Source organism: Clupea harengus, chromosome 6 (assembly GCF_900700415.2).
Source record: "Clupea harengus chromosome 6, Ch_v2.0.2, whole genome shotgun sequence".
NCBI lineage: Eukaryota > Metazoa > Chordata > Actinopteri > Clupeiformes > Clupeidae > Clupea > Clupea harengus.
In genome coordinates, this window is record NC_045157.1 from 30,318,320 (window position 1) to 30,340,851 (window position 22,532).

At 47.3% G+C, this 22,532-nt stretch overlaps 1 protein-coding gene and 1 long non-coding RNA gene across 4 annotated transcripts in view; both read right to left on the bottom strand.

Moving 5' to 3' along the window:
• Positions 1-3,468: 3,468 nt before the first annotated feature.
• Positions 3,469-22,532, bottom strand: part of arnt2 (aryl-hydrocarbon receptor nuclear translocator 2) — a 40,675-nt gene continuing 21,611 nt past the window's right edge. For all 3 annotated transcript variants that reach the window (XM_031569724.1, XM_031569722.1, XM_042708106.1), the window contains 11 exons: positions 20,612-20,688; positions 17,714-17,848; positions 17,266-17,340; positions 14,705-14,856; positions 9,483-9,558; positions 9,194-9,317; positions 8,321-8,420; positions 7,961-8,099; positions 7,460-7,625; positions 4,949-5,094; positions 3,469-4,827 (listed from right to left, as the gene is read on the bottom strand). In XM_031569724.1, the coding sequence (XP_031425584.1) occupies positions 4,729-4,827; positions 4,949-5,094; positions 7,460-7,625; positions 7,961-8,099; positions 8,321-8,420; positions 9,194-9,317; positions 9,483-9,558; positions 14,705-14,856; positions 17,266-17,340; positions 17,714-17,848; positions 20,612-20,688 (1,289 nt within the window). In that variant the 3' untranslated portion in view covers positions 3,469-4,728. The remainder of the gene's footprint in view (positions 4,828-4,948; positions 5,095-7,459; positions 7,626-7,960; positions 8,100-8,320; positions 8,421-9,193; positions 9,318-9,482; positions 9,559-14,704; positions 14,857-17,265; positions 17,341-17,713; positions 17,849-20,611; positions 20,689-22,532) is intronic.
• On the bottom strand, positions 18,239-20,101 carry LOC122132975. Its single transcript, XR_006152469.1, has 2 exons — positions 20,072-20,101; positions 18,239-18,858 (listed from the first exon to the last, which is right to left on the bottom strand). It is a non-coding gene; the product is annotated as an uncharacterized LOC122132975 (long non-coding RNA).

Genomic DNA, 22,532 nt, shown 5'->3' on the forward strand with positions numbered 1-22,532 from the left:
GCAACCGAATTACATATTGAATTCAGTAGAATGTAAAGATCAGCGCCACCTGCTTCTTAAATCTGTTATTCAAGGGTATTTCATTTTCACCATCTTGTCTTCAACATTATCTAGAACCACAAATTCCTGTGGTTTTCTCGTGGGAGCGACACTACTGAAACACCTGTTTGTGCTCTGTACGGTACATACCTTTGGATGTCATAACCTACCTTGCCTGTATTGCTGTTTGCCACTTAAACAAGTTATGAGTCAAATGGCATTTAAGATGTCCCTCTCTGTATTGTGCTCTCTGTGAATCAGCCCTAAAGGACGTTTTATCACCCATCCTGACTCACTTCACCTCGCTGCTGGATACCCTTGACTAACCTACTAAAAGCAATATCTAGATCATTCCAAGACCGCAACTCTTTTCATCGACAGAGTGGGTATTTGTATTCACATTAACACAACAAGACAGTGGCAATGTTTTCCAGATGGTGCAATAAAATAGGGCCTTACGTAAATTGAGGAGCAATTGCCCAGGAGATTACATTCACAATAGCTGGAATGCTCAAGGGGGCTTTTACTGGACAATGTCAGAGTCTTCAATAACCATGTTCTGTATTACACGGTGGGTTAGGTCAACACAGGAGGATACCGGCTCTACCGATCATTCAGCTGACGCATGTGCTGCACCTTCCTTAGTCACCCTTTCTGGGAACCCTACTGTACCATTAGCTAGAGCGCTACCTCACAAGCAACGGTGCTGTTCCAGGCACTTGAGAAGCACCGGTGACACAATCTCAGTGTTTATTTGGAAAAGTACTGGGTGACATCTTGTTCTTTTCGTGGCAATAAATGAATGATGGCAAAAAAACAAATGTATCTTTAGCCTTCCACAAACCGTACAGCAATGTAACAATGATTGTTTGGGAACAATTTTAGACAAACAAATACAAATCAAAAAGGCAATTTTCAGTGTTTCTTAGAAAACAGCTGTCATTCCACTGGTGAAGGCTAAATGCAAATAATGAAAGCCTTAAAATATTGCCAAGGAAACTGATTGAATAAGCTTATGAGTGGACATTACACTAAAAATATGCTGAACCTTCAGCCATGCTTGGTGATTCACATGCAAAACATGGCACTAAATAGCTATTTTTATATTCTGTGGGTTTCTCCAGAATGTTACATGCCTCTGTTAATTAATGAGAGGGGGCGAGGGACATCTTTGAGTGCCTGCTCCTCTTAACCCTTAGCATACAGCTCAAACACCATGATTTCAGCCAAAGGCTCACAGACATAGAACATTCTCAGACACACAGACATTCTTTTGGGGGAGACGAGTCATTTACTAGCTCACTGCTGTCCCATTGGGGAGAGTATATTTCAGTGCTAAAATTACAAAAACATTGTGTCATAATTGTTAGAGGTCATATCAGTCTCCTCGCGTCATAGGCAATTAGTTGTGAACAGTAGGTCCTCGTCCTGCAGAAGGCTAATAAACCAAACAGCTTATAGATGTGGACATCCAAAGAGCCTCTTCTTTTAGCTTTGTTCTTTGGTGGAGACTGTTGAACAGGATTGTCTAGCTCCTGCAGCCAGAAGGCATAAACCCTAGCGGACGTCAGAGTGAGATTTAGTAGATCTCATCCCATGGATGTGTGTGATGGTTCTCTGTACAGCATGAGGTCTCTTTTCCTTTCAGCTAAGGTAAAGGGGAAGTGAAAACTTACGACAGCGGAACTTATTTTTATTGTAACGAGGGATCTAAGGCCAATTAGTTCTGGGAATTGAAGGACTCTGTAGTTCAGACTAATAGCATCATGCTGCTGACACACAAGGACTTCTCTCAGTTTCTACACAAATGATGTGCATAAATTCAGATTGCTTGTAAGGCCGTTCCTATTTATTTTTTCCTGAAAATGCAGAGAAAGCAGGCTAATGCCATAATGTTATTGCTGGCCATTTCCCAGACATTCTTGCCGTATAATTTAATATGACAACACCCCAAATTTGAATCTGGCTGAAAGAATGGAACGTTCTCCTCACCTCTGCAGAGTATGAAGTGTGGGGTGTAAACGCCTTGGACAAGTAGACTCTTGTGCTGCTGACAAAGCCAGGCTGGCAGAATGAGATAGCACTGTATACTCACTTCTCACCTTTCATCACAGATTCTTTTAAGGATTCTGGTCATTTACACTATAATATAAATCATAATATGTGACCTGCAACCTGGTCAGGCACGTCTCAAAGCAGAAATCTCATCACTGGTTTTCTGACATGAAAAGGGCAGGTATTTATTACCAATTAAAAAAAAAAAGGTGGTTTGATTCTTCTGAAAAACAATATGAAACCCCTCGTCAAGGCACCTGAGGCTCTGCCACCGATAGCGTTTCACATTTCAACCAGATTGATTGCAGAGCATGGAACTGTGGAGCCACAAGGATGACAAGTCCTTTATGCACCATTTAAAACACTCCCATCCACAGCTCTCGTGTAAACATAGGGTGACCACTAACAATCAGACGTGACGGGCGGGCGGGCGTGATGACTGACTCGGAGGCAGTCTGAACTACAGCAGCAGGGGAGGAAGGTCCGCAAACGGTGTTCTCGATCAAGCTCCGCACGCAGTCCATCAGTGTCAGTGTCAGTACTAAGTGGGGATATACAGCCCCCATCCTTAATGAACTATTCAGAATCAAACTACACCCCCCCAGAGGAGAGAAAGACAAGGCATCACCACTTGAATGGAAAACATGAGAGATTGGGCTGGACCTCGGGTGTTACTCGTCATGACGGCTTAATTCATGTAATTATCTTCCCATGAAAGGGGAGAACATGGGTATTTGTGAGCAAAAACAACATTCCTTTCATTCAAATGTAGAAAGGCTTTTGGAGTTCCATTTAAAAATCTACATTATCTCGTTTGGCACCGCTAAGCTTTTGATGTGAGAAGTAAGCCTATTTGCTAAGTAAATAACTTTTTATGATGAGCATTGGCTCAGCTTAGGACCACAAGCACGGGGGCCAGGGCAGTGGGAACAGTTGACTTGAATGGTTTTAACTGCAATAGTTTAAGAGTTAGGGGTTAAGTAAATGGGATCCTCCTTTAAGAAAACAGATCCATATCAGTGCTGATGGGTTGGCGTCTGGGCTGGAGCGAGGAACGCCCGTGCTGCTAGCATGCTGGGAGTATGCATCGCTCAGTGCTTTACGCAGCACAGCCCACTTCCAGTCAGGAAGAGCCCCCTCCTCACACCTTTTAACAGTCTACAGGGGTCGACACACACACACACACACACACACACACACACAGACACACACACTTCCCAGGGACTACAGAGAGGTGTTTCAAGAATTCAGCCATCATGGCATCACACAGTGAGTGACTTTTGAATGCAAAGAACAGTATGATTGCCAGTTTTCAACAGAATGCTATGGGAAAAGTGTTGAAAATCTCTGTAAAAGCACAACGACCGGAGCAGATTATTTTCAAAGCCACATAACCAATGAAAATTTATTGTCACAAGCACAGTTTTGTTTAAAGTTACACAAAAATAATGGAGCACATTTACACAATTTATACAAGTCTAAACGCAATGTACAATTAACAAGCTAACTAAATACCAATAGTTAAATATGTACCACTCACATTACACACAATGAAATTAAACCTACACAAATATGTATATTTGCTGTGTATGTGAAAGAAAACACAATTTGACCCAAAAAAAATCTAAATCACATTATTTACAAAAAACATCATTTTGATTTAGCAAAAGAATTTTCTTCACTTCAACGTCCTCCCATTAGACTCTCTGCGACATAATACAATCTTTCATGTAAAAGTATTAGACCATAAAGTCTATGTTATTACTTGAAAAGGTAAAAGTAACAAATAATTGCGGCAGCCACAAGAATACATATTGCGCAACGCTTTGACTGTATGGCGGTTCTCCTTTCCGAAAACACTGGAGGCTGGTGATATTAGCTTAAATGAAGTGCACTTCAAGCTGTAATGTTTTGCGACTTCTTTGAAAATGTTAATTTTGTCATTTTGTATCAGTTACCTTTATGTATCCTTTTCATTTTTTTTCAATTTTCATTTTTTTTGTGTGGAAATTTTACACGAGATTTCTTCTACACTGTTATTAGTTTAGCTAGGTTATGGACATCACTACATATATGGTACGATATCTTTTGACACGAGAAGAGTCACGTGTGCTGGTGCTGCGGAGGGAGACCTAGATCAGCATGTCCTGTGTCACTGAGCCTGGCAAGGTTTGGCAACGTTAAAGTGAAGTGCATGGAAAAAAAAAATACCAATGGAAAATTCCCTTCTTTTCCATATAAAGACTCTGAGAAGTAGCCATCAAATATATGTGAACATACATATAAAAAAAAAAAAAATGGCATCTGTTGACTATATCTGTGAAATAGCCATCTTTGCCACTGAGATAGCCCTCAGGAGAGGGGGAGAGGGGGAGAGAGAAAGAGAGAGTGAGTGCCTGAGTGTCCCTGTGTGGGTGTGTGAGTTGAGAGATCCAGCCTCAGTGCCTGCAGGGTGAAGAGGTGAAGACCAGGGGATGCATCCACACATCCCTGCTGAGGAGTGCTGTTAACTTTACTGGTGAGTTGACATGACATGAGATGAGAGCCACACACAACAAAAAAAAAAAAAAAAAAGGTAAATCGAACAAACAAACGAAGAAAAGCGCAGAGTTCTGTTCGCCTGGACCCCAATCCTTACTCAGAAAATGGAGGGAACATGCCCAAGTCTGCAAAATCTTCAATGTTGTAATTGGCTGTGCCCTGTGTGGGATCTCCGGCCATTGGCAACATATCCTGCAATCCCAGAAGGGCACAGGGTTAGAGAGAGAGCAGCAGAAATGTGTGAATGTTTAACCATGTCTCCAGTTAAGCTAACAGATGACACTAAAATACATTGGTTGCACTTGGTGCTTACCTGAAACACCTCCGTCTGGCTGGGCTGGGGGTGGGGGTGCTGCTCTCCCCCTTGCTGCCCGTGGTGCTGGCTCTGCCACTGGGACCACACCTCCGACGGCCGGCCCTGGAACTGCCCTCCACTCTGGTTGCCCTCTGCCGCCACATCTGCTGAAGAAAATGCCCCCCACAGAATGCAGAAAGACACCCACACCGGTGAGAGGAATCACCACGGAGTTCAGCACACACACACCCATTACACTCCATTTAGCCTCCAGATCAAAGAGTCAAAATGGCCGACTGTGACACCGAACAATGGAAGTACATTCTGCATCCAAATGTTAATAGGCTGTGAGACTGACTAAAAGGGGTTGGAGGCTTTGATGGCAGACTCTGCTCAGAACTAGGTGCTCAGGGAGCATCTCTTCGCTCGCTCGCGACCCCCCGCTGAGGTGTGCTGCAGCGGCGCTCAAACTTCTGACATTTCCTGGGAGCCGACGGAACGTGACAGGGAACGCATCTGACATGCTGTCGCCGGTAGCGACTGTAACCTTCACAGACGCTGCACTTCCGGAGAGAAATGAGAGCCGATGTGGTGAGCTGACGGGCTGTGGGGCAGGATATGTGCGTAGGCTGAGGGAGTCTCTCTGAGATGCTCTGTGTGTCTCGTGCCCACGTCTCGTTCGTGCCCACGTCTCATGCCCACGTCTCATGCCCACGTCTCGTGCCCACGGGCTCCTTCCTGGCAGAGGAGATACTGGTGCAGAACTTCGCTCATGGCCATTTCCCCCCCTACCTTCACCTCACTGTGTGAAAATGCAAGCCATGTTCCCCACTCCTGAGTCAATCCAGCGGGGACCCGTAAGTCCCACGTGTTCCTCAGTCACAGTGGATACTGTGTACCACAGCAGAGCAAGGGGAACTTTCTTTGGGTTGCAATTAATACATGGTGATTTACAGTGTCCATGTCAATGCATTACGCATGCTGCTAAGGGAACCTTACAACTGCCTAAAAACCTTCCAAAGGAACTTCAGATGGGAACTTATTTCACAATAAGTGTGTGTGTGTGTGTGTGTGTGTGTGTGTGTGTATGTGTGTGTATGTGTGTGTGTGTGTGTGTGTCATGTCGGTTGCTGAGAATCAGGTAATGAATGTTTAACCAGTTCTGTTACAAAGAGCTTTCCAGAAAACAAGATTTAAAAAAAGAAAACCACGTTTGAAGTGGACGAAAAAGCATCACTGCTGGAGATGGAGATCCTTCACCTTAAGAATCACATTTACAACCTAAAGACGACAGAGGAGCTTGCTTTTCTCACCAACTATTAGCAGAGTGAGACAAAAAAAAAATGAGCCATTGATAGCGGAGTGCCAATGTTTTGAAGTCTCACCTCACGTGTTCCAAAAGCACGCCGCATGGGAGAGAGAGACGAGACGGAAATGTTTCGTGTGGCTAATGACAACGTATTAAAAGAGAATTATCTGGACATGAGGCTGGCCGACGGCTTCATTTGCGAGCAGCTGGCGCAAACCTTCAGGGTTTCCAGGGAGCATCTCAAAGCTTGGCTATCTGGCACAGGGCACGAGCACACAGGCACTTTTAATGCCACCTTTTTGAGACCAAATGACTTATCAAACAGGCTGCATTAATCATACTGGGGAGTGGGAGGACTCTCGTTCTGCCATAGGCAAAGTTCCTGGAGAAAGCAAATGGAGTCGCAGCGCAACACAGATGCCCTGTAGCCCCAGGAGGGGGTGAATGGTTGGGGGTGCCTTGGCTTTCAGAGGACGTCCCTTTATGTTGCTCAAGAACTGAGCATTGACATAATCCTCACTTAAGCGTTTCAGTGCACGCATATACATATGCAGGGAAAAAAAAAATGTCTCCACAACCTACACAGATGGATTGTGGATTAGGTCTAAGGAATTTCAAGCAGTTGTGTAATTGTAATTTTTTTTTTAAACTGTCAAACGTACTTATGATCTGGGTGATTAATGCCCCACTTGGCGCAGCAGAAAATGTATGGAAACCAGATTTCGGTCCTCTTTTGAAGTGCTGAGGTACCACGCACGGCACGCTGATTAAAAACCTCCTCGTGCCAGCTGGAGCTCCAGCACGGCATTGTGGGCTCCCTGCTGCTCCCTCTCCTCCCTGGGCCCCCCAGCTGTACCGGCCCCCAGCGTCACACTCATATGGCCCTCATTCACACAAACGCACACACACACACGTGTGCATTTCATGAATCCTCAGCATAAGACTGGCATGCCTCCACAGACATGAGGAAATGATTGGGTCTGGGGTACATGGATGCAAATATGACCATGCCTTCGTTTGATATGTGAACAGGGTTTAGTGTCGGTACTGTGTGCTTGTGTCAATGCTGAAAGACAGGGCCCCATAATGAGCTATTTGACCTGGTGGCAGGTAGTCTGACAGGGAATTAACCTGATCTGAAGTGTGAGCAAACCGCCATGCGTTTGGAGGTGAGTAAATTGTTGGAGGTGAGTAAATTGTCACAGAAGGTGGGGTCTCACCGAAGGCTGTGCTGCGATTGGCCAGGTTGGAGTAGGCATTGCCACTGGGGGAGGATGTGGCCGGGCTGGACAGAGGGCTGTAGGAGGACGGGTCAGCCTGGTAGCTGTGGCTGGAGCCGATGCCAAACGGAGATGACTGGGCCTTGCTAGACTGTGCAGGGAGTTGCTGGAGAGAGGGAGAGAGGAGAGGGGAGAGAGAGATGAAGAGGGATGGAAAGGGGGGAGGGTGGGAAGAGAGAAAGAAAGAGAGACAGATGAGTGTCATTAAAGAGTTCATATAAACACTAGAGTATGCAAGTTTTAGCACGTCAAGCTCTCCGCTCACTCTCCCCCCCCCCACACACACACTTCTGGAACACGATACACCGTAACGAGGTTATGTTTCCATTACAGATGCTAATTAGGCTAATCGGCTCCAAACAGGCATACAGGGAATTCCAATGCTCAAGTCCGGGCCGCACGAATGCAGTCACGCAGTGGAGCCTGCCACTCGAACCTCACCTGGCCTGAGAAAGGAGGTCTGTTCCCTGTCCAGGACACCTGGCCGGGATTGAGCTGTCTGGAGATCTGGGCTAGGTTCTGCCCGGCGGACGCAGACGGTTGGATGTCGTTGACTCCCGGCACGTGGATCACCGACGAGCTGCAACGCAGATGCCCAATGTCATGCGTGAATAACACAGGCTGACATCATTAGCTAGGATCCACACAATTTACAAAAGATTGCTCTGGTTTCAAGGACATAAGCCTCTCAAACAGTCAAGACAGACACACACACACACACACACACACACACACACACACACACACACACACACACACACACACACACACACACACACACACACACACACACACTCTCACCTGAAGCTCTTTCCAGAGTGGCCTGGCTGAAAGGGGCTTCCCTGGGAGTAGATCTGCTGGCTCCCTGCTGTGGATGATGGGACCATCATCTTCTTATCAGCTGAGGGGAGAAAAGTGCTGTGAATCACATGCTATTTGGACGCCTTCACAGGCACACTTCACAGACATCACCACCACACCTGGAGACACAGCAGGGGGAGCAACACATTAAGAAGAATTAAAAGGGTTCATTTACTGGATCAGAGCATACCTACCACCCCTCAGAACCACACAAAATCCCAAGAACCATATTCAGCCAAGCTTACGTAACACCGTACGATAGAAGAATTGTGAAACTCTGACTATAATCAGGCATGTATGTGTGTTAATCATATGCCTTTGTGCGCTGAAACATGGCTTATCTGTTTCTGTACGTCTTTGATTCTTAAGTGCTGACTTTTCTGTCTCTGTATGTGTGCTTAAAAATGTACATTCTGTGTGTGTGTGTAAGTGAGAGCTGATGAGAACTAGTAGTCCTTCTTTCCTACATTAAGTTGCAAAAAGCATAGGATAGCAAGATGTCCTCGGAAGTGGATATCTCTGCTGCCTTAGTGCTTTGGCGTCAGAGAACGCCAACTTCAACCTTCAACCTATATAAACCTGTTTAACTTTGCTTTCTGCCAAGACATGAGTGAGCCCGATAAGCATATTGAATAAAGATATACTTTTACACAACTCCGGAATCCGAAGTAAACTTGAGTGTGAATTTTCACCTGACACCATAATTCTACATATTTTACATTAGATTAGATTGAATCTTCAATACACGACTACACACAACAGCATGCAACAGAAGCTACAAGAGGTCACATTTCCACGGTGCAATGCACATACATCCAGAGATCCCGGAGTACATGTCAGCGAAGCGGGGGTCCCTCTCCTGGGAGAACATGGCCTCGGTTTTGTCAATGGCCTTTCCGGTCTCGTGCACGCCCGCGGGCACACTCGGGACGGGCACCTGCGGAGGGAGAAACACCAGGTCAGAGCACACTACAACAAGGTGACCAAGGACGGCTTCCAAATGTTAAATGGTGGTCTATGTATGGAAATGTGTGGAACGGGATCATTTCCTCGTGTCGAGGGGTGAGTGTGTGAGATGGCAGGCGTTCTGGGCGGGGCTTGCCTGGGAGAGATCGTAGGCGGTCAGGCCTTCCCTCTGATGGACCTCCAGCTCGGCCTGCTGCTGCTGCTGGAGCTGCCTGCAACACACACAGAAGGGAGAGAGCCAGAGTCCTGATCAGACACACCACCACCCTATTTGCACACACACACACACACACACACACCACAGTCAGCACTCAAGCACGCAATGACCCCCCCCCCCCCCCCCCCCCCCTAACATCAAAGCCAAATGACACGATCAGCTCCAACAGTGTGCCATCGAGCCAAACTCAATCCATCCTGCGGGTAAACACACATCAGCTGGATCACAAAGCTGCATCCAGAATGGGATGAGTTAAGCAGAGTTGCGTCTAACTGCAGTGTTTACAGAGGTTTCAATTTCATGCATGGTTATTTTAATGGAGGTGGAAATAAACACAACTGATGGAGACGCAGAGACTTGAAGCCCTTTCTAGACCGTCCGCTTTCCAACTGGACAATTTCATTCAGACGAAATTTTTTGAAGGGCCTTGTGGTGATTTCCTGCAGAGACTTTTTCGAAAAAACTCAAAGCTGAAATTTCCTGTTTACTAAAACGAGGAGATCTTTTTTTTTTTTTTTACATCTGGACATAGCAAAATGCTCCTGTGTTTCTGGTGGAGGGAGGCAGGCAGGCATGGCTTCCTCAGGAGGGACCTCCAGTCCGTTCCTGTTTGTCTACTTGAGGGGAAAAAAAAAACCCACTAGGACACTGGCATCCCTGTAAGACCGGTGGACATCCAGGAGTTCTCCGTAATGAAGTCTCCATGTGGAGGTGGGTCTCTCCAACCAAACTAAACGTCTCCTGCAAATGGGCTTTTCTGATCCCTGACCGGAGACCACGGGCCCCTCCACACCGGCCCCAGGTTGAGTTACTGGCTGTTTACATGCTGAAATATGCCCACTCCAAAGCTATGACAGGAAAACTAATTGAACGCCATTACGGATTCATGGAAAGTGCAAAGCCGCTGCCTTTCCCCTCTTGCTTGATGTGCTCCTGCCACTATGTATATGGGCATCGGCCCCTGATGGGCGACCTCATGTGAGTCACCAACATCCACTTACGCTACTACCACCACTGCATGCGAGGGAGGGCCACTTCAAAAAGGAACTGGCCACTGAAATAAAAAAACGCTTAAATGATGGAAAATACTCCAAAAAGCCTTTCATGTCAATAAGTGCTTAGCCTTCATCCTGACACATTTGTGCGCGTGTGTGTGAACACACACACACACACACACACACACACACACACACACACACACACACACACACACACACACACACACACACACACACACACACACACACACACACACAGAGAGAGAGAGAGAGAGAAAGAAAGAAGGAAGGAAAGAAAGAAAGAGAGAGAGAAAGGAGACGGGTTTACTGTTCTTGTGCCAGACGAAAGAGAGCGAGAGAGAGCGAGAGAGAGCGAGAGAGAGCCGGGTGCAGCCTTGGTCACCTGAACCAACAGCAGAGTGAGATGGATAACACCCAAGACACTGAACCATATTTGAACTTTGATAAGTGAAGAAAAAACAGGCCGAGTCTCAAAATACGACTGAGTCCAAGTTTCCACAGGAACTGCACTCACACTGCCTCATGCAAACACAACCCTAGAATACACATGCCTGAAAAACCATTAGGAGGCGAAAAAGTAGAGGGGCTGAGAAAGAAAAGAAATGTCTTTTCATCTCGGCCCGGTATGCTGGAGTTTATAATTTGTTGTTCCTGTCTGAGCGTGAGCGCGAGCATGAGCGAGCGGGCTCCCAACTTCATCTACATTAGGGGAGTCGATACAGATGAAGAATGGCTTAATCATTGCCACTGACTCCCCCCTCCTTCCTCCGGCTGCTGGAGCCATTGCTGTTGTCATGATAATGAGCGAGGCTATTTGCTGCTGCCCACACATGGCCGATGACAGCCCCAGGGCTGTGTGTGTGTGTGTGTGTGTGTGTGTGTGTGTGTGTGTGTGTGTGTGTGTGTGTGTGTTTTTGAAAGTGGATGTTTTATCTCTCCACCTGTATGGGTGAGCATGTGAAGGTGTGTGTTACTTTGTACTTGCTGTGCCTGTTTGGATATTGTTTTGTTTTGTTTTTATGGAGGTCTGTCAGAGAGTGAGTGAGTGCATGTGGGACTGTGCATGTGGAGGGTCATGAGTCCATTATGCATTACATGGAAATAGAAACCAGCATGTATACTGGTTAACAAGTATACAGTTGACATTTTCTATGGGTACATATTTGTGTATGTGTATATTGTTGTGTGTGTGTGTGTGTGTGTGTGTGTGTGTGTGTGTGTGTACACAGGAGCCAGGAGCCTGGTGAGCAGTGCTAACCAGGTGGCATTTGGGAGCCACTTTACTGGCCTCCACAGGTCCCTCTTTAAATGGATGAGGCGGAGACGGTCCAAGCAGGGGATTTCTGCTCTAAATAACTCGGGTTTATGGACATAGTCTGGAAGTGTGCTGAAATGATTTGCCATCGCTATCAGTTTCCAGCAGTTAAGACGAGTAAATTATGTGTGTGTAAACTATTTTCATACCCAATTTCTCCCTGCAGTATGTCTCCAGCATACTTAAACATTAAAGTTTTAGGAGCAGCAGTACCAGACGAAAAAAAAAATAAAAAAAAAAAAAAAACACACTCAACCATGAAAACATCCAAAAATGCTTACAAAATGGGATTTTCTTGTAGTTTGGGCAAAATTCAAACTTTTCTACACAAGAAAGGATCATCTTGCTGGTGCTGTGAGGTAAAACAATGGCCTGGCTTTCATGACTCATGATAAGATGTCCATCTCTTAAATCAATACCGCAAACATCAACACAGAGGCACTTTATCCAGGACATGAAGTACACTAAACTGTGGACACAGCTGGTCTAGCTTTCAAGCCTCCCTTTCGAACCGACAGCAGTGTGTCTCCACAAACAGAGGTGAAAATATGTGGATATGAGACATGTTTTCGAAAGTCCCTCCCAAAAGAAGAGACTAAAGGTTCGACAAATGGCTGGAGATGAAACAACCCTCAGGCCCACATGTGCTGATGTGTTTACGACTTGGTTTTTTGTAATATGATAAACTCTATTATTTTACTGTGTGCCAAAATCCAAACATCTAAATAGAGATGTTTGGGGTATAGATTTATCCCTGTAGTGTCTGGTGCCTGTTTGTTTTTGCGGGTTGATTATTTGAGTCTTGCAGAGGCCCTGACTCACTGGCAGCCGTCCAGACTAACGCTGCTGTTTTCATCCCCGGGCCACCTTGGCTGCTCTCCACGACAGCTCCATAAAACTCATCAGGGTCAAAATTCCTCTGTCCCCATACATCTCACCCGAACTATGGGTTCGATAAAGTCCGCCTTGTGCCAAGGGTGTTACAAATTAACTTTCGATCGTCCCAAAGCGCGAGCACCGTGCGAAGAGGAAGACAGGGTAAAAAAAAATGATCACCAGCTAGCAGAGCGCTCCACGTCGTGTGTCTGACATACATAAACTTGCCAGACGCAACCCTGAGGCTCGGTGGCCTTTCATTACGCAGACACGGACCGAATCAGACCGGCAGCGCATCGAAAAGACGAGCGGGCTGCCGTGACATATCGCCCCCTGAACTTGTGGTGGGGGTCGGGAGGATCCGCTGCTCTCCTCTAGGCAAAGCAATCCCAAACCCTGCTCGATTCCCCCCCGCTTCCTGTCCAGCCTCTGATTTACATCCCCTCCGCCACGTCCCGCGCTGCACACACACACACACACACCCTGACCCTGCCCACACGTACTCCTCCAATCCCCACGCACATTGAGGGGGAGCAGCCAGACGCGGAGCTCCTGTTGCGTACCTGCCTCAGCCTTCCCCCGAAAGGCCAAACGCATCATTCACACCCTCGTGGAGGTTCTGATGAAAGAGCTTTAATTCTTCACTGCGGAGCTCTAAATCAGAAGAGCAGCCACCTGAGGTTCTCTCAGGCCCTCATTGCAGCCCTAAAGTGCGCTGGCATTCCAGTCATGCTGTGGGAGGCGGAGGGGGGGGGTGGCTTATTGCCTCAATCACAAGTCATTAGTGGGGCTTCTGGCAGGGGAGACGCCAGTGCTTGTTCCAGGTACCGCCGTAAAAACATACATCAGCGCTCGACTAGTTAGACGCAGGGCGGGTATCTACACGATCCAGTGTTTTGAAAAGTGGGACGTTTACATTGAGTAATGTACGCACTGTCCCTTCACTGTACGACAGCTGTGCCGAGCGGCACATCTTCTTCTGACGATGAGGGTGTACAGAGCCGTTCCCCGTCTCAGTTTCTCCCACCGGGTGGAACAAACCACACAGAAGACACTGAACTGCCCCCTACTGGTAGAACCTGACTTGCTCTGTGAAATAACACCGCTGCAGTGTCCTTAGTGCTGAAGTGGTTACACTAAGCCAACTGTAATCGCTCACCTAATGCCTCAAGTAAGTGTGTCTGATGCTGCTGGGGTTACTCATGACTGTTGGCAGAGAAAGGGAGAGAGTGAGCGAGCGAGAGAGAGCATTTGTATGACATGTAGGGCCTAGACAGCCAGTGACCTTAACTGTCCTGCCTCTTCTGTGAGGTTCAGGGTCTGCCTGAACTCCAGCAGTAACAGGGAGCGACTATCCATCTAGCCAGGGACCAGAGGGACCTAAGTAAACAAACACAGCCTTTGAGAAACACACGAGAGATGGAGACGGGGCTGAGGCGGGTGGAGGCACAGGGGCTGGGAGTTAGAGCAGAACTCGAGCCAGGCGCGCTTTTTTTCCCCCCACCTTATTAACAAGACGTAAATCAAAAACTAGGCAAATATTATTTGGCATTTTAAAACAGCCTGTCAAAAAAAAAAAAAAAAGCCAATGCCTGCATTCTATAAACCACATCAAAATGTCCTTCCTTGGCAGCTTAAATGCTGTCCCCAGGCTTACAGTAAACTGCACTTAATTACCAACGCAGACAGAGATAGTTAGTTAGTTTGTGGGGCTCTCTTATTGACGAGCTGACGCTTCTGATTCCTGTCAGACGACAAAAATGTTTGCTTTATTGGCATTCATTTACAAGCTTTACTGTGACTCATTCACGCAAACGTGCTTTCGTGTACGTTTTGTTCGGCCAGTACTGGCGGCCTGGTACGGAGCGCAGTTGTGCAGTGTGTGTCGGCGCACTTGAATGAGTGAGGGAAGGGAAGGGAAGGGAACGTACTTGACGTTGGTGTTGGTGCAGATGATGTACTCGATCTCGTCCGAGTAGGGGTTCTGGAAGGTGAAGCTGCTGGTCCGGATCAGCATCCACTCACGGTTCTTCATGCGGAAGCGGTACATCACCGACAGCACCTGGCCTTTTAGCTTCACCACCTGCGAGCGGAACGGGGAGAACATCTGCCTGAGCTCAGTATCACCAGAATACATGCACTTTTGGCAGCGTCTTAACTCAGAGCCCTAGAGTATTAAGAAATTCATAGTGAAGAGGAGAAGAGTGTTTGAACGTGGCAAGCGACGTGGCAAGCATAGAGAGAGAGAGGACAAATGTGAATGGCCCCATCTGCTTGGACAGAATCGTGGGAAAGAGCCACGCTACACAATTACGTGATGGCAATTCACAAGACGGTGTGTAGCTGCACTTATTTTCCAAAACATTTCGACACAACAATTTCAGCTACCAATTACCAGCACAAAACGATGAAGCCCTTTTCACGTTTTTGAATAAAGCCAAAAGTTCTCACTCACTCCAGGGCTGAGATAATTCTGTGTCTTGTGAGGAATGCAAGTGCTAATGACAGGGTGAGGAGGCCGAGATAGTCACAGTTGCATAACTGCTGTCTCCCTGCGTCTCCATTAAATATATAGGAGGCACTCACATAAGCCTGCAGATAATGAGCTGGGCAGAGTGCGTGCATGAACAATGTCTGCGTGTGTGTGTGTGTGTGTGTGTGTGTGTGTGTGTGTGTGAGGGAGAGAGAGATAAAGATGCATTGCAAAGATGCCTTCATGTCCACATAAGAGCGGAGCACAGGGGCCCTTGGCTCACTACACTGCTGCTGGAGTGAGACATTTGGCAGACTCCCAGCCCAGAAGATTGGCCTTCTTTCTCTCCAACTTACACATTCCTTCCATAGTATCATTTCTGCTGTCACTCTGCTGACAGGCGTTATGGTTTCCATCTGAATCCGAGGTGTCGCCGCTCAGAGTTAGTGAAGAGGGACTGGAAGGGGTGCATTAAGTGGTGCATTAAGAAGAATTCTTTTTTTTTTAAAAGCCTTATCTTTGTCGAAACAAAGAATCTGCGGGATGGGCTTCCTAATGTAAACCAGTTGGAGTACCACACCTCAAAGTTGGGGGAATTTTTTAAATGGGAACCAGAGGTAGCAGGCACAGCACAACAACATGGGGTTGTTCAGACAGCGGACAGGCTGTGCGTCGACGGGTGTTATTGTTGGCGACCCAGGCGACGCGCTTCTGCCGCCTAAGGGGCAAGAGGATTCCTTCCCCGGGAAGTGAAGCACAGAAGGATGGGCACAGGCCCTGAGGCGTTATTTCACCGCCTCTCCCTTTCCTTCAGTCAACAACTCTGGGCTCGGGATCACATCAACAGCTGGGTAGGGCCGGCAACCCCACAAACCCCATCCTAACCTTGTGCCTTTTTTGGTTTTTCTTTTATGCGCGAGGTGAATGTGATGGCACAAACTACCCCGGTGTTCTTCGAGAGGCAAATGGTTTAATGTGCTGACACCGAAGCTGCCTGCTTTTGCAAGCCTCTGATACTTAATGTTATTCATGTCTCGACTCATAGCGGAGCCCGGAGCCAACAATAACACTCCCGTCCTTCTGCACACCAAGAGGCACAGGCACTTACTCTTAATTAAGTGACGGGCTCGGCTGAAGATAGTCTCACGTCTTGAGTTATGATGGCACTCAGAGATCAGGTGTACATGTCTGTGTGTGTGTTTGCAAGATGGTGGACTCGCCGCTTCATTTGGTTTCATTTACCCGAGGCTGACGATGGGGAAGAGCCAGGAGGCTGACGATGGGGAAGAGCCAGGAGGTTTCCTGACAGCAGCGTACAGTTGGCACTGCAAGGCTCCCGTACCCAGCCCTCCCTGTGACTCCCAACCTTTCCTGTAACTGTGTCTGTGCTTTTGTTTTTTTTTAGTTTGCAGGAACATCGTGCACCCGCGGTCATGGGGCGTTGAACCAGCAAGCAGAGAGAGGTGGAGAGCATTCCTCCGCACCGCCCTGGGCCTCAGCACTCACCCTGGGCCTGGCAGGAGAGCGGATCAAGAGGCGGGAAGGCCAGGCCAGGCCAGCGCAGAGTGAAGCTCTGTGACCTTTGAAGAACGGCTCTGGAGGGCCAGAGGAGAGAGGGGAGGAAAGGAGAGTGGGAGTGTGGAGATCCAACAGCGTGTGTCAGTCAGTTCAGCCAACGAGCTTCATTACTGGAGACGGCCAGATAAGGCCAGGACAATGCGGATGAGAGTTCTGTAATAACAGAGAGCTTTCAGGACGATGACAAAGAGGCTCTTTATTGCTGCGGGGCTGCCAGAGACCCAGACGATTGTGTGAGGATATCAGGCCAAGATGGCAGCACACACAAAAGGTGCACACACACAGACAGGCATGCATTTACAACGGTGCATAAGCACATTAACTCAAGAGGGCACAAACCAACGCAATGACAAACACTTGTGCAGACACTTAAAGGTGTACCCACACAAACAAAGGTAAACACACACACACACACACACACACACACACACACACACATACCTGCTGAAAGCTTTCCCGCAAGTGGCTCTGGTCCTCTGGGTGGGAGAATTCCAGAATATCTTTCCCAAGCAGATCCTTTAAAAGCAATTGAAAGTCATGGTTGGCACATACAGTATAAAGCCATTGTACGCACACAGAAAACAGGCAACCATGCCTGCTCACACAGCCAAACACACTCATTAAGATCTAGATCAACCATGCCTGCTCACACAGCCAAACACACTCATTAAGATCTAGATCCCAGGGTCAGAAGAAGGGCAGAGCAGAGCCACAAGACGCCAACAAGGCTGTAACAACATCAGGTGTTTCTGCTCTGACAACTGGAGGCGAGGTGATGAGCTTAAGGCTTCTGCTGGGGTGCAGAGAAGGGCAAGAGGAGGGCTATGACAAGGCTTACGACAGGATGAGTGCACTCGGCCCTGGGGCCTCAGAGAGCCAAAAAACCAACCTGTGGCTGGTACCCAATCACGTTGATGCAGCGGGGGTCCACGAAGGTGATGATGCCGTCTGAGTTGTGGCGGGAGAGGAACTCCGTGGGGACGGACAGGCCGTTCATGTCCATGGAGACGGGCGAGCTGGTGACCTGTGTGTGTGTGGACGAGGGAGAGGGAGACAAACGCACACGCTCACGCTCACACACAATCCACATTCTCTTTCTGAGTCACTAAAAGAGCTGGTGACCTGTGTGTGGACGAGGGAGAGGGAGACAAACGCTCACGCTCACACACAATCCACATTCTCTTTCTGAGTCACTAAAAGGAGTTCATGCACCATTGAGTCAAGGTGTGTTGCCTTCACGAAAACACCTCATCCACGAGGGGGTGTCACCTTGCTTCTGGGTTACCTGTAGGGCTAGCTTTATAACGCTCTAAAGCAGCACTAATTGAAGACGATTCAGAGTGATGGCTGGCTCACCGTACCCTGAGTGTTTTTCACTGTACCATTTTGGACCATTGGATTTCCTTTTCTTTTCTAGGTTTGGATATATTTTGGAATGGTGCACCTTTTGGTTTATTTAGTTTGTTATTGGGAAGTTTTTGGAGCTAAGCTGGTGTCCCCTGGCACACCCATCCACATAGCTTCTTTCATACGGACAAACATGTCTACTGCACACATTTAAGTTAGAGACAAATGGACTTTGGTTATGAGCGTAGTTGCCAACTGGAGTTTGTAACAGCTGAATTGAATGAGTTTCCATGTGATTTTAAGGTGGAGGTTTAGTGCTCCCCATATAAACTCTACAGGTGGCTGTAAAGATGTCCCTCTCGATCGGTGAGGAGGAGGAGGAGGAGGAGGAGGAGGAGTGATTGGAGCTAGCTGCTACACGTCCCCCGTGTCTCATCCATTAGGCTAATCTGCCAGGAGTGATCCTGACGATCTGCTGACCTCTGCGGCTCCTGGTTCAAATCCCCCCCGTCCCTCAACTGCATCTGCCCTCCCCAGGCCAAAGGTTCAGCGCACGCCAACATGTGACCCTGTGGGCTTTCATCATCACACGCACACACACACACCTCCGCCAGGCTGCGCCTTTTATGGCCAGATGCAGCACACACATGACATACCTGCTCAACTCCTGCTGGATTTACACTGCACCTAAGTAGGGTTGGGTACCGAGAACCGGTACCAATATAGAACCGGTTCCAATACAACCGGTACCTACCCGGACCGAAATGCAACGCAGATTTCGGTGCTTCATTTCGGTGCTTGAGCCAATTGAAAACGGTTGCTAGGCAGATTCCGCGGGGCACATGTAAAACTGCCCCAGCTCCCAATGTAAACTTTGTCCTGTGTCACTCACGCTCATTGGTGTTTTCATGGCAACAGTCTTATGACGGTGAAGAGCAGGCAGCATTTCACAGAGCAAGCACAAACAGAACTAGCCATCAACCTTTTAACAGAGAAAATACCGAAAGGTAAACGGTCAAAAGTGTGGCTGTATTTCGCACAAAAATATTCAAACATCGCGACGTGCAGCAAATGCAACAAAACAATTGCGTGAAAAGAGGGGAGAGAAGGCAAGAGTCAACGGCAGATCAGCAACCGAAGACTGAAAAATATGATGACAGCTACACTTAGCCTACGGTAGTCTCTTAAAGGGGCAGTACACATTTTCTCGTACTCAGTGTGTTCAAGTAACAAGATTAACCATAAACAAGATAGAAAAGATAGGTATAAACAAATCATAAAATGGTGAAATTTCATGAAATAAATGCAAACAAAATAATACATTTTTGACTCCAAAGGCAAATATGCTCATATTTTTGCAAAAGAAGTTTGAAGCTGTTTTTTGTATTTATTTATATTTATTTATTTAAGTATACTATAAACTGTTGTTTACAGTTAATATAATGTTCATAGTTTGAAGTTAAAAAGTTTGAAGCTGTAGTTTGAAGCCAAGTGTTTTGTATGTATTTATATTTATAATATACTTTAAACAGTTAATATATTGTTCAATTTGAAGAAAAAAAAATGTATTGAACAAAAGAATTGCTGAAGTATTGAAGCTGTAGTGTGTGTACAGAGTCTGTGTGTGTGTTTTGTATTTATTTGTATTTATTTAAGTATAGTCTAAACTTTTGTTAACAGTTCATATATTATTTAAGTTTTAAGTTAAAAAGTGTTTTGTATTTATTTATATATAATCTACTTTAAACAGTTCATATATTTGGCAATAAAGCCTTTCTTAAAAAAAATTTTTTTTATATAAAAGTATCGGTTCCGGCACTGTTTAGGCACCGGTATTGTTTTAAAAGTATCGGTTATGTACCGGTATCGGATAAAAACCAAACGATACCCATCCCTACACCTAAGTGACACACACACACACACACACACAGAGACAGAGACACACAGACAGACAGACAGACAGAGACACACACGCAGAGACTCACACACACACACACACACACAGACAGAGACACAGACAGAGACACACAGACAGAGACACACACACACACACACACACACACACAGAGACACACAGACAGAGACACACACGCAGAGACACACACACACAGACACACAGACAGAGACTCACACAGACAGAGACTCACACACACACACACACACACACACACACACACAGACTCACACACACTCACACACACACACAGAGACTCACACACACACACAGAGACTCACACACACACACAGAGACTCACAGACAGACAGAGACTCACAGACAGACAGAGACTCACACACAGAGACTCACACACACACACACACACACACACACACACACACACACACACACACACACACACACACACACACACACACACACAGAGACTCACACACACACACACACGGGGGGGGAGAGAACATCAAGTGATGACCTCGTGCATACCTGAAGTCTTCCAATCGCCACCAGGCAGTACTTGCTGGTTGAGCCGCCATCACCGTCCTCGTCAGGTATCGTCATGCCTGGGAGGACAGAGAGGAAACAAACTCCTCAACAACATCCGCACATTCTGTGTGTGTGTGTGTGTGTGGAGGTCAGTCACGAACGGAAATCCTTTCAGTGCTACTCATTCGATAAACATCGTGGACGTGTTAAAGTGTTAGTACCAGGAAACCATTTCATAACACAGCAACAATGTGGAATATAAATGATAACCCCAGAATTGTATTACTGCAAATGGCCGAATGGTTTTTATATCCTGTTTATTCTTCAGCCTCCCCCAGACAGAAAAAAAAAACTGCTTGCTTTCTCATTAGTGCTGAGATCATTTCCCTCAAACAAAGACACAGTGTTAAGACTGGGAATGAAAAGAAGAAGAAAAAACAAGCGACAAAAGAAGGGGAAGAAAAAAAAACGCAACAATATCATCAATATGACAAATGGCTTGAGTGCGGTCAGCAGCCACCCCTCGCAATGTCACTGAGGCCCTCAAAACATATCTAATCTCCTTTTAATTATGTGGAGTGCCAGCGTAATCTGCCCAGGCCTAGGACTCCGCTGCCTGCAGAGAACCCCCTCCCTCTTCACCAACACTCTCTCCCCTCCGGAGGGAGTGACCTGTCAACAGGGTCAGGAGTTTGTGCGCTGGACGCAATTTGTTGCAATCTGATTTGAACGGACTTAAAAGCGCCAAAGGTACGCCGGTGAAAAGAATTCCTGGAACCCCGTGTCTGTGTGGATGACTGGGCTGCTGGGGTGAGAGTGGAGCATAACAAGACCATTTTTGTCGGACCGCAGAAGCCCTCCACACCACCGCGGGACAGTGACAGTGATGATGATGATGATGATGGATACCCCAGAGAGAGAGAGGGAGCCTTCCTGAGAGGAATGCAAATTAAGCAGGAATTTTGGCTTGACTGGGTTCTGGTGGGATGGAAACAAGAAGCAATGTTTTGCTCGCGCTGGGGCCATGCGTGCTCAAAGGCAGGGTGAGCGAGTGCGCCGTAAATGTGTGTGGCAGACCCCTCGGCCAAAAAGCCTCCTATAGAAACCGCGCGTCTGTGCGGGGTAATAACTCATGTTTACGCTAACAGAAAGCAGTTGTGGCATGCGTGGGTCAACATGTGAAGCCCTCCCATCAACCTTCTGGTGTGTTCCGTGAGACCCCTCACATCTTTCACATCTCCCAGTCTGTGCTCAAGTCTGTCCGGACCATGAGTTTCAATGAGGCTAAAAAGCATTCCGAAAATCAACTGAAACTTAATTCCTCCTCCCAAACAATGCCGGGACTGACTTGTATTAAAATTCCAGACAGAGAGGTCATTAGGAATGCCTTTCCTGTTGACAGTCTAACAAAAGTCAACTGGTGGGCAATTCGTGATACCAAATCGACCAAGCGAGCTATTTCTGTCCACACACAGGAAACGGAACATGTGTGATCAATTTCCATGCGCATGAGACGTGTTTATGTGATACCTGGAATTAATCCCAAATCCCCAGCCACAGAGCAATGAAGTTGATTTCATGCTGTACAGCGCAAGCATTGCTCAACTCCCAAAGCCCCCCCCCCCCCTCCTCCCCCCTCCCCTCTGACCAGCACCATCACCCCCCATCCAGACACCTGGTGGAGTGCTGCTGGGGATTGGAGAATGCGGGAGGCCTTGCGTGTCTGTCAGCACCAGGACAGGGGGGGGCCTTCCCTGCTGAATCTCCTGCTCCAGTGCCCTATGGCCTGGGACGCCTGCGACGCCCGAGCAGCCCACCTGCCATCAAACATCGGACACCACAGACCTCCAGGTGACGGCTGCTAGATGAGGCGCACCAGCACCCTCAGAGGGGTGGGGGTGGGGGTGGGGGGGCTGCTTTA